A 12,943-nucleotide genomic window follows, 5' to 3' on the forward strand; every position below is an offset into this window, starting at 1 on the left:
TCCTGTTTCTAGTCCCCATCATAGGACTTACAAATATACCTTTTAATTGCAATTGTTATCATCTCAATATCTTATATCTATAGAGTGCTTTAGATCTAATGCAACTTGATCCTAGATTTTATTTTTGCCTGTCGATGGCCATCTGAGTGAGTGGCCAGTGTTATCATCCCCATTTTAGAGATGAGCAAACTAGTTCTCAAAGGCCTTGAATAAGTCCACTAACACAATGGCCACTCAGTGAGAAGCTGGGATTGCCGTCCTTCACTTGCTGTAACATGCCGCCTTCCACATGAATGTATTTCCTCAAAGGACCTCTATGAATGAGCCCCTCAAGTTTTAACTTGGTCGGCAGGGAGCCCATGGAAAAACTCCTAGCTTATTTCAAACCACAGAACAAGATGCTTAGATGATGGAGCTGATTCTCCATGTTTGATTTGAATACCAGAGAAACAGCTGTTTCCCAGACTAAGAAAAACAAAATATTGTGACTGTTTGATCCGCATTTTAAAGAACTGTGCATTTGTCCTATGATGAGCAGGGAATCCCACCATGTGTGGTGACAAGAAAGAAACACCCCTGCCCAACGCCCGCCGGCCCTGAACAGTCAACTGGTCTACCCAGTGGGGCTGTGGCTCCCAGGTGGAGAGGGACACCACGTGAGCTGACCTGTTGGAGGCTGTGCTCGTTTAAGTTTCAGGTAACCTCTCCTTTTCATCGCCTGCACTGAGGCTTCCATTATCTCCGCCGCTCGGGAAACAGCTTGGCTTGTTGGCTCAGGGAGCTTGGAAAAAGACAGAAGTTGCGATGGAGAAACGATCTCCCTTTTGTTGAGGTTTCTGCGGCACAAAGAGGAGATATAAAATAAATTATTCTTTTATGGTTATTTTGCAATTAATTGCTAATCAATTAAGCAGGCATCTATTGAGTACCTACCAGATCCCAGGCACTGTGGGGAGTTCAAGGCTGGAGCTTACACAGATCCTGTCCACAGGATGGCAGGATTCAGTAAAGGGACAGGATGTGAATATAGATAATCTATTAGTGTTCAATCATGAGGAGAATGGCCAATATTGGCACTTTAGAACCTTCTATATCTGAACTCATTTGATTCTCATAACAACTGGATAACATAAACCTTTTCATCAAAATCCAGTGGGACATAATTTGCTTGGGTTCCAGACGATGAGAAGGGGCTCTGAAAGCATGTAGCCCTGTTGAGGTCTCAGAGTTAATACATGCAGAGGCTGTGACACAGCTCAAAACCCTGCTCTTTCTCCTCCAATCAGAGAATCAACTTACCTCACAACAGAACACAGCAACAGAGCTGTCTGTAGTAGGAACTGAAAACACCCCGATAGAAAGTGCAATCTGGGAAGGCTGCCACTCGGGTCACCCTCACCGGCTGGCATCCCCTGTCCTCTTGTGTGGGTACCCGGGCCTTTCAGATTCCAGCAGCTCCAACCACAGGAGACCAATCAGGGGTTTTAAAGGCCCACCTGCCCACTGGCATTTCAGGTCCCAGGGGCCCTTGGAGGAGCAGGACTGAGGTGGCCTCTGCAACAAAGCTGGCATCACCTGGGTGGCACCTGCAGAGTGGCGTCACTGAGGCTCCAGGAGCCCCGTCTGAGAACTCAACCCTAATGCGAACCTGAGAACGGTCAGGGGCCAGGTAGAACCCAGGCGCTGGCAGGAAACCCCCTCCTGTTGACGGTTAGATTTGTGGTTCACAACGCTGGGACCGGGGGGGAAAACAACCTCATTGTGCTCTCAGCTGTTCTGCTGGCTGTGACTGAACGGATTATTTATATTTTTCATTTGTTAATAATAACCAAGGATATACAGTGCTTACTGAGGGGCAGTAATGTGCCAGGCGCTGAGCTGAGTGCTTGCCCATATTACTTCACATCTTAGGTGATTACTTAGAAAAACCTTAAGAGATAGATGCTATAATTTTGCCCATTTTACAGTTGAGGAAATTAATTCATTGAAAATTAAGGAGCTTGCATCAGGTTGACAGCCAGTGAGTGATGGAGGCAATATTAAGATATAAAAACTACACACGCTCACAACATGTGCATTAGAAATACACTAATGTTCACATAAATGCATATGGCATACAACTTAACATATAAAATAGCTGTATTTGAGACCACCAACTATTTTTTTAAATTGTATTGAGGTCATATTGGTTTATAACCCTGTGTAAATGTCAGGTGTACATTATTGTATTTCAGCTTCTGTATAGAGACTACATCGTGTTCACCACCAATAGTCTAGTTTCCATCTGTCACCATACATATGTGCCAACACATTTTTAAGGATACTGTGAAGTCATGAACTTTGAGGGGACTGACACTTTACACAACTGACAAGCTAACACGTGAGCCTGCCACAGGTTCATGGATGTGGGCCAAAGACATGAGACTCTTGGCTCAGAGACAAATGAAGTGATCACTCACACAGCAGTGCCAGTGTCGGCATTTGTGTGGTTCCGAGACTCTGTGGTAGACAGAATAATGGCCCCCAAAGATGTCCACATCCTAACTCCCAGAGCCTGTGAATATGTTTGGCTACATAGCAAAGGGAATTAAGGTTGCTAATTGGTTGATTGTCAGATGGGGATATTATCCCGGATTGTCCAAAAGGGCCCAATGCAACCACAGATGTCTTTAAAAGTGGAAGAGTGGGGCCAGCCTGGTGGCACATCGGTTAAGTGTACGCTTCGCTGCGATGGCCCGGGATTTGCAGGTTCGGATCCCAGGTGTGCACCAGCGCACCGCTTGTCAAGCCATGCTATGGTGGCGTCCCATATAAAGTGGAGGAAGATGGGCATGGATGTTGGCCCAGGGCCAGTCTTCCTCAGCAAAAAGAGGAGGATTGGCATCGGATATTAGCTCAGGGCTGATCTTCCTCACACGCAGACACAAAAAAAGTGGAAGAGGGAGACAGAAGAGGGAGATGTGACTGTGGAAGAAGGGTCGGAGAGATGCAAAGTTATGGCTTGAAGATGGAGGAAAGGGCCATGGGCCAAGGAACCCAGGTGGGCCCTGGAACCTGGAAAAGGCAAGGAAACAAATTTTTTCCTAAAACTTCAGAAGGAACGTAGTCCTGCCAACTGCACTGGACTGTCAGACTTCTCCACTTGGAACTGGATAGGGGATAATAATAAGATTTAAACCCTGACCTGTCTGATTCCATAGCCCACTCTGCTAGTCACTGCATTACCCTGACCTCCAGTGAGATGATAGATAGATGATAGATAGATAGATAGATACATAGATAGATAGACAGACAGACAGATAGATATTCTTCAAGACTGTTCTCCAGGCTTTCTTCAAACAAAATGTGACTTGGAAGACAATATATGAATGTGGCTCAGCTCTGACTGAGGCAGGCATGAGAAGCCCAGAGAACACACACACACACATCTGTCCGGCACTGGGCTAAAGGTGGCTGCATCTCAAAACGCCCTTCTCCCTGCCCCTCCACCTGGTTTCTAGGTGGAGGGCCCCTTGTCCTGGGGCCCCACATGCCAGGCTGGCTGTTCTTGTCCCAGGACAGGCTGATGACAACTGAGGGTTTGTGCCTCGGGTACGTGTCCTTCTCTGCACCGGGGCGTCTCTGGCAGCCCCATGGAGCCCCCACAGAGAGACGCCCTCGCTGGTGGTCCCCTTCCCTCCATAGCCACCTTGTGAGGACTCCAGCTCTCGCAGGTCGTGTGAGTTTGGCCAGGTGTCTTCTGTGACTGCTCAGTGGGCTGGAGTGTGCTCTGTTCTGCTGCTTCCCAGGGCGGGTCAGCAGTGGGTCATTCCACATGCACGTCAGCAACACGATCACCATCTACACCCCAGGCCACAGCTGCAGGTGTTTTAAGGCCTCAGCTTTAGAACGTGAGTAAGACATTAAGAAACGACAGATGCACATTCTTATTTTCGGCGAAAATATCTGATTTCGAACTCAAATTTGGAGAACTTCAGCTCTAGCTGTCCCAGCATTCCTACTGTGAAGAGCCAGGAGAAGAGCCATGCATCAAATTTATGTTCCCGTTCATCCTTTGGATCTCTCGGAAACGGAGGACACAGTCCAATGGTGTCGTCTTCATTAAATAGAAATGCTCCCTTAGCTTTCCAATCGGCCACCTGGGCACCGCCAGGAATGTTCTAACGCCAAGAGTAAACGGACTCAAATGCTGTCACCAACCTGAGTGCTGGTGCTCCGGGTGGGACACATTCTGGGACCGCCAGCAAGTTGTGGATATGGGAACTGCCGCTGAATGCTAAAGGAACAGGTTTATGGCTGGAGGGATGTGAGTCCCGGCAGATGGGAACACGGCTCCAGCACTGCGCTACCGAGCCTAATAAGGACATTTGGTTCCTTGTTCTCTGATTTCCCCAGACCCAGAGCCTGCTTGATGCAAGCGCTTCCACTTCCTGCAGAAATGAGGAGAGGAAGGAAGGAAGGGAATTGCTCCAGGTACTCGGGGCCGGATCTGGATATATAAACCGTGTGCACCTTTATCTTGGGAGAGTCAAAGAGTCATTAAGAGATTAGATTTTGCTTTAAAGGCAAGTAGGTGAACGTTTGCGGCATTTAGGATGCTTCCCTCATTAAGAGTGGCCTTGGCAGAAGCCCCTCTGGGAGGCGCTTGTTTCTCACAGGGGTTCTGGGGGGTGAGCCTGGCTCCTCTCTGCCCTGGTTGGGGTGGTTCACACCCCCCTGACACAGGGGCCCAGACTCCTGCCCACACCCGACACCCTAGACAAAGGCTGAGTCTGCTGTCACAGCTGAGCCCTCCCTTGCTCACCTTGTCTTAGAGCCGGTCGTCATGCAGCAATCAGCCTGCTGGCGCTTTCTGTCCTGCCCCACATCTTGAGGTTGGCTCTTGTCTGGGTCCAGAGAGACTCTTGTCCACACGCCCTCCCTGACCTGGCTGAGTCCTTCCTCGATGCAGGCCTCCAGGCGCCTCCCTGATGCTCCTTTGATTCTCCTTCTTTTCTTCCCTCTAATCTTCCTCCTCCTCCTTCTTCCTCTTCTTCCTCTCTGACTCTGTCTGTGTGTGCGCCTCCTCTCTCTCTCTCTCTCATCTCTGTCCCTATCTCTCTGTCTCTCTTTATGTCTCTGTCTCTCTTTCTGTGTGTGTCTCTCTCTATTCGTCTCTCTCTCTGTCTCCGTCTCCTTCTCTGTCTCTGCTTCTCTCTGTCTCTGTCTCTGCCTCTCTCTCTCTGTGTCTGTGTCTGTCTCTGTCTCTGCTTCTCTCTCTCTCTGTCTCTGCCTCTCTTTCTCTGTCTCCCTCTCTGTGTCTCTCCACTTCATGACAAACAAGATCAAGACTGCTGTCTTGTCCACCAGACTCTGGCTCCCCCCATGGCCAGGACTCTATCTTTTCATGCCCAGTATCAGGCTCATACACATGTCTGCAAAATGGAGTAATTTTGGAGAAAATGGAGAAAGGCCATTTGATATTCCTAATGATCACTGCGGATGCTACATGTTGGATTTTTTTCCTTGTTTCAGAATTTATGAAGGAAGCAGAAATCACATGATGTGTGAACCATAGTTTTTAGGATACAAAGTTACTTTAGAATTTTTTTAAGGATAAAATATACTGAGTAATTATCTTATTTAGATAACTCAGGTTTCATGTTTTATTATTTCACAAATAATAAATAAATGAGCATGCAATTATTTGGAGATTTTTGTCAATACTAATTCTTCATTAAAATTTAATGATTCATTCTATGATTAGTAAGCAAATAGCAAATTAAGGGCTTGTTTTAACCCTAAATGAGGAATAGTTACATGTAAGGAAAAAAACTTAGCATTTCTAGTCTAAAACATACCTGCTAATATTAAACAAATGAGTTTTTAAAGAAACTTCTAAAAACAACCTCAGATTGTTGTTGTTGATTATTGATTACACACCTAGAGAAATTTTCCCCCATCTTTACGTTTCCATTTAATTATCAACACAAAAAGATAAAACACACTTGGGGCCACATTTCGGTGTTGGGGGAGACTTTGTGAAATGGGATTTCTGTGCTCTGGGCCTGATAAGGAGTGAGATGTGAGCCTTCCTTCACCTGCCTTTGCTCCCTGCTCCTGGCCTATGGCTGAGTGACACTGAAAAAGTCACTGAAGCCTCATGCGCCTCCATTTCCTTCCTCAGGATGGATAATAAAACCTACCTTGGAGACTTGGATCAGCCTCAATTCACTAGTAGACTTGTCCTGGGTGAGAAATTGCCCAAGACACCCTCCCAAGGCCAGGGAGCAGTCTGAGAAATGGCGAACACTGTCTGGTCGTCCCAGAAGAACGCCTTGGCCAGCGTGAAGGGCATCAGAGACCTGAGGAGAGGGTCCCTTGACCCTCTAAGGTGGACCCTGCTGGGTTTGAGGCTCCTTCAGGTGGTGGAATCCAGGAGTCAACATGGTGAGAAGGTCTGGATAAATACGGCATGTTTGCCTCGTGCCGCAGCCTGGAGTCACGGAGACGGTGGCACCGACTGAATGCTTTGTGGGATAAAGAGATGTGGTCCCAGCGCCTGCCCGTCAGGTGCACCAGAGTGGTCACCGGAAGAACATAGAGGCGAAGATGGTGTACACACGAGGGGTGGAATTATCGGGGACAATTCTCCATGGGTCTTGGTTGTTTCTCCTCGTCTTGTGAAAAAACAGAGACTCATCACCTTTGCTCCAGTCTACCCTTACAGGGCTGTTTAGATAAGGAACAGCTTTGGAAGACAGAGGTAGTGTCCTCCTCCACAAAACACTGTTATTCTATCCAGTGTAACAAAGATGCATCCTCTCCAGGGCGAGAGCCAGGCACGCTTCCTCTCCGTTACAGAAGGTGTGGGCTCCTGAGCTCAGGGCCCCACCGTGTGGGCACTGCTCCAGGGGACCGGTCCTGGGGACCACACACGCTAAAGCTCTGCTGCTGTTCTGCTGCCAGCGAACTCCCTTGTCTCTGAGCCGGGAGCGTCGCATCCTCTGTGGGCACCGTGCAGCCGTGCTGGGCTAGTCGTCAGCTGTGAGAAGGGTGAGATTCCAGACACTTCACTGTTCTGGGTGCCTTTAGGGGCCTTGCTCTGCATCCATATTGCTTTCCAAAAATGTGGCGCCAGGCCACCACCAATGAGTGAGTGAAAGAACTGACCACAGCTTTAACTTTGGATATTATTAATTAGAAAAGTTTTTTTTTTCTTTTTCGTCTACAAAATAACTAGATTTGTTTTGAACTGTAAAAACATTTTATTATTAAAATTTTTACTCACAGCTAATTCTTTACCAGCCAATCAACCAAATATTTTTTGATAATCTGTCACGTACCTATCCCTAAATTAAGTGCACTATGTGTTTGTCTTTACAGCGGAATGTGAACTTCTTGAGAAATGAGGATATTTTAAATTTATCTTTGTATCCCCAGCATCCAGCACAGAGCCTGCTATATAATAGAAACAATATTTATTGAAGAAATAAATATATTTTGAGTAGGTAGATAGAGTATTATTTGAAAGCTATCAAACAGCAAACCTTTCCAATAAAATATCCCCAACCAGCTTACACAAGCTCCTACCAGCAGAAGCCACCTTTAGGATCAAGGCGCTGGCTTCAAAGGATTCTATTAACATAAAGCTCTTACCAAGAGAGGAACATAAGTTATGACTGCACCAGACGCCCACTCCCATTTCTTCACGGATAGGTGATGTCATAGTTTTAGACATGCTGAAACATGTATGAGGTCGTGAGAAATAGTTTTTCGCTTTCTTTCCCCCTTTGATGCAGGTTTTTAGAAAATAGGTAAAAATTAGTTTGCAGCCAATATGGACAATGGGGTATTTTCTAGCTGGAATGATAGAAATTTGGAATAAATCAACCACTGCCTTATGAGAGTTTGTATTTTGAGAGCTTATATAATTATTAGTCAACTTCTGACAAAATAATATGCTTGTGAGGAGAAAACCTGCTTCTTAGTTTCTTGTTTGTTTGTTTTACAAATATTTGATGTGAAAACATAATATCTTTAAGATTGGAATCAGTTATATATTTAAAATTCAGGTGTTTCTTAATTATTTAAAAGAGATGAAGGGCAAATTTAATCCCTCATCACATGTTCTAGGTAACGCTGCAGCCACATGATGATGACCTAACACCGAGGACGTGGCGTCTGGGTCACTCCCATCATCCCTCATCTGTGCCTAATTCTTGAGGACAGAGGCCCCCTTATCTGTCAGGACTTCAGTCTCTACTGTCTTTTAAACCGGGATATAGTGAATCCTGTCTGGCCCACTGTGCTTTGCTCTGTGTTTTGCTAGAGAAAGAATTTGAGACTGAATACTGGTTCTTTCAGTTGCTTGCACGTGATCCTGGAAAAGTGAATTAACCCATGGGAGCTCCAGCGCCTAATTTGTAAAATGAAGACACTGGGACCAATTGTGGAGGTAATCATGAAAATTAAAACAGGCAAATACGTGAAGACTCTCATACAGGATTTGGCACAATCTGGACAACGTGTGCTGTTTCCCTCCCTCCTCTCCTGGACCCTTTGGAATGTCATACCTTTTCATTGTATTGTAGATGGCATTGTCCACCATGAGCTTGCTCTCCTCCAAAATGCTGATAACATGAGATTTTTCAGTCTTCCCTATGGAGTAAGATACCACACAATCCAAATACGATTAAATCCAGCAATTCTCCATCGTTTCTAGCTCTCTCCACCCAGTCTAGCTTGATGTACTGATAACCACATGGCTTCTGGTGCCCTTAGCTCTGTGGGATCCTGGGTAGGTTTACCCTGAGCCTCAGTTCCCCACCTTAAATGGGTATTAGCTCCTCCCTCCCAGAGCGGCCTGTGGGATGGGAGGAGGAAAGGACCCAGCCCTTTCCCGACCTCACACAGGTTTAGTTTGGTGGCACTTATTTCCCACTTGTCCCAACCACCTCTCATGATTCTGAATAGCTTTTTTAATGAATATTTTTGTTACCTAAACCAGTAATATAGAAAGTTCATAGTAATATTTGCCCATTTTAATTTGTGCATTTACAAAAAATAAATTACTCAAATGTACCAGCACTTTCCAATGAAAAGACTCCCTTTTTATTTTATTTTTTTATTTTTTAGTGGTTGGAATGTTTAGTAAGTGCTGTAGTCTGAATGTCTGTGTCTCTCAAAGTTCATGTGTTGAAATCTAATGCCCTACGTGATGGTGTTAGGAGGGGAGGCCTTTGGGAGGCGATTAGGTCATGAGCGTGGGGCCCCCATGAAGGATTTGTACCCTACAATAGAGGTCCCAGACAAGGCCCTCACCCCCTCCACCGTCTATGAACCAGGAAGGGGCCCTCATCAGACACCTAATCTGCCAGTGCCTTGATCTTGGGCTTCCAGTCTCCAGAACCATGAGAAATAAATGTCTGTTGCTTGTAATTCTGCCAGTCTATGATATTCTGTTACAGCAGCCCAAACAGACTAAGACAGTAGGTTAAGAGTGCACTTCTGGGTTAAAATGTGAGGTTCCAAATGAATGACATGAAGTAGTCAAGTTCTTTCGGTAATGCACCCAAAAAAGTCTGTTACTAAATTATCTTTTGCATAAGCAATATTTTATCAAAGGAAATACATTTATTTCTAAAAATAAATAGACTATCAGAATGTTTTTGAACATTATACATCTATACAGAAGTAAAACTATTTTTTAAAAGGTAAATTTCAATATCTTTAGAATTAAGTAGGCATAGCATATTCCAGAAAATATATTAAATTCATGAGTAAGCTTAGCAGTATTAAGTTATCTGATAGCCTCTGTCCTAAAATTTAAGTAATTTTGTTGCACGAAGAAATAAAGCGACTGGAAACTATTAGAAATGTTTGAGGGACTTCAGACTGCAGGTTCCTGGAAGGCAGAGATCATACGGGATTCCCATCATCCGCCCTGGCGCCCAGCGTGGGGTCCCGCACATGGTGGCCCCATCAAACACGTTGAGGGACTGTCAGGGCTCTAGCCTTGAGTGCCTTCAACATCTTCCCCAACTGAACAACCAACATGCCACCATCACTTCTTCTGCTCCTGCTTATTTCCGCCCGACCCAGCCTGTCCTTCTGACCATCAAATTTCTTAGTGTGGTGTAACCAAGTGAAGAAAACTTCCACTGTGGATCATCCCCTGGGGCTCTGGGAGAAGTGCTCAGTCACCCAGGGCTGGACGGAGGGTGGCCCTCCCTGCATGGGGTCCCGTGAGAGCCCTGCGAGGCAGACGTGGTGAGCAGCGGGAGGCACCTGAGAGGAAGCGGAGGCAGGGACCTCCAGGGACCAAGGCCCCTGAGGGGATTTCACTCAGGTCTCAGGGGGCAGGGATCCCACAGAAGCTTGGGGTAAAGACACTTGTGCTTCTCATCCATTTTCCTCTCATTCCTCCTAAAGCGACTGCAGCCCTCACACCCTCACATTTTCCCCTCTGAAGTCAGCCACGGCCCCTCATTGGCCAAATGCAATAATCACCCACTCACTTGACTCTGGTGCCAGATTTTCTCCAATAAGATCAATGACTGGTTCTTCACAGGCACTTGGCAATTATTTAAGAATGAACTGATTAAGTATAAAGAAAAATGTATATTTGTTTCCACTATCCTTGGAATTAGCAGCTGCTAGAGAGGCCATTTCTTATTATCGAGTGATATTAATAAAATTTAAGCTTAATTAATCACATGTGGCTTACTCTCTAGTCTCTTTTCTTATTACAAAATAGTTTACTGAATTTCTAAAAATAGTCTTAGAGTCTTTCGGATTATTATTCTCTTCAAAATTTTAAGAAACGTATTTTTGTGTTGAAAATTTTCCCCCGTAAAAATGTAATTCTCATCTATGATGATCTCTGCTGGAACTGGATAGATGTGACTTGCTTAGTTTCTTCTTCGCTGCATGGGAGTGATGTGCTTATTCTTCACTGCTCCTTCATCACTGTCTTCACTCAGCGGTTCGGTCTGGTCCAGAGCCGGCAGCAGGGTAAGGCATGGTGTCCGGAGCAGTGGCGTCCAACCACAGGATCGCAGACTCAGAGACTGAACCCAACCTCCTCTTTTCAGATCTGAAAACTAAATTCTAGAGAGTTGCATGACTTGTCTGATCTGGAGACATCAGCCTTCTAAAGACGGTTACCACCCCGAGAGGGCGTGCTGCTCCCCAAAAGCTCCCCTCCATGCGTACTCATCTCATATGTAGAAGAGTTGGAGTTCAGGAGGCCTTTGTACAAGAAAATACTTTCTTTCAGAAAGAAGAGGGAAGTTACCTATTTCCAAAGAGTATTTACCTTTTAAAAAAAGGAGAAGAAAGCTGAAATCGTCCTTCTCTGCAGCCATAAACTGAGCGGGGCTCCTGAGTGTACCCTTGACTGGCTCTGAGGACTTGATTTTGCTCAGAGTTGTGTTTTGATTCTACGTTAATAATCCTTGCTTGCTGAAATCCAATGAACTGGAACAAAGTCTGCCAACTTTCCTTTTTAAACAAATTCACTCATTAGGCTGGCTTCCCAAATTTCCCAATCTGCTTTCTCTTATTCATTTGCATCTTATTTTCTTTTAGCTTTAACTTGTTGGAACATTTGCCGTAAAGATAATTGCACATAAATCTTGGCTTTGCACAAACACTAGAAACTCGTCCTGATCTGTGTGGTGATGAATACATACGGTTTCCACGATAACTCTCGTCAGGGTTTTTGAGAAGGGACTCATAGAGAACTTTTTCTTAGACTCACAATGGTTATGTACGTATTTTCTAGCAAAAATGAAATCTTTTCCTCTGTTGAATTATTTTTATTACAGAATTTTCAGGTGCTGAAGTTTATTTCTCTCTGATCTGACGGTCCTGGGATCCTACTCCAGAACGTTCACTGAGCCAGAATCTCTCTTGTGCTGCTCAGAAGTAGGAGGGCGTGCGAGGCCTCACTTTTGGTATTCAAACATTCTTACAATTCACAAACTAACTAAAATGTATGCCCAGGACTGACATTTGTTCTTGGGTGTTTATAAGCCAGATTCGGATACGTGGGTGTGTTGTTTCTATGTAAAGATCTGGAAAGTGAGAGTGAGTTTGACCACAGCTCTGCCACCTCCCGGGCCTCTGTTCTCTGATCTGTGAAATGGGTGACTGGACCACACTGGGATGAGCAACCCATACAGTAGAGAGCCCCGAGGAGCATCTCCACCTACAGACCGCCATCTGTGGTCCAGCAAAGACCCTGGTCCTCGTGCCCAGTGCCCTTAGCTGGTTCTCGACAGTGGAAAGGGAGCAATCCATCTGTTTGCATCACCAAGCCTGTAAGCACAAGTGATATCAGCCCAACTCACACGAAAAATCAAGTGGTACTGTCATTTAAATCTTGGCTATGGTGAAATGTGACTGATGAAATTATGTTTCAAAGGGAGTTTACCAGTGAGTAATTATTTTGTTTCAAAGCTACTGTTGTCTTGTTATCAATTGGGGAAAAAAAGATCTCCTATTAAAGAATGTAAAATTGAAACACTGTGACATAAATAATATTTTCTGAATAAGTAATTTACAAAGTAAACAAGTAATATGCCAGCTTCAAAAAATCCTGATGAACAATAAAATAGGCTGTGTTATCTGATGCTGCATTGCACATTATTTATATATTTACTGAAAGTTTAAGCCAAAAAAAAAAAATCAAACCTCTCAGAGATGGAGAAGTAATAAAAAATTGCTCTAGCGAAGTTATAGATACCACATTTCCCAATTTTTTAAAAACGTGATTTCTAAAACTAAAAACTGTGGTGCAGATATTTTTATATTCTGTTGACTAGCTCTCATACATTACAATTTTATCATAACTAGCCACACGACTACTAACTTTCGTTACTATGGTTTTATAGAATTAGGACTTTAATAAATATGAAATAAAATGATGAATTAATCAATTCACAAAACATTTGCTGAA

The 12,943-nt window shown here is 44.7% G+C and overlaps 1 protein-coding gene across 1 annotated transcript in view; it reads right to left on the reverse strand.

Annotated features, from left to right (window-relative positions):
- Window positions 1–12,943, reverse strand: part of TPO (thyroid peroxidase) — a 52,521-nt gene that overhangs the window by 38,355 nt on the left and 1,223 nt on the right. The window contains exons 2-3 of the mRNA XM_004436435.3: window positions 8,556–8,640; window positions 667–836 (exon numbers count right to left, since the gene is read on the reverse strand). Of these exons, the coding sequence (XP_004436492.2) occupies window positions 667–836; window positions 8,556–8,640 (255 nt within the window). The remainder of the gene's footprint in view (window positions 1–666; window positions 837–8,555; window positions 8,641–12,943) is intronic.

This window comes from Ceratotherium simum, chromosome 11 (assembly GCF_057802395.1).
Source record: "Ceratotherium simum simum isolate JZ-2026a chromosome 11, ASM5780239v1, whole genome shotgun sequence".
In the NCBI taxonomy this organism is placed as follows: Eukaryota; Metazoa; Chordata; class Mammalia; order Perissodactyla; family Rhinocerotidae; genus Ceratotherium; species Ceratotherium simum.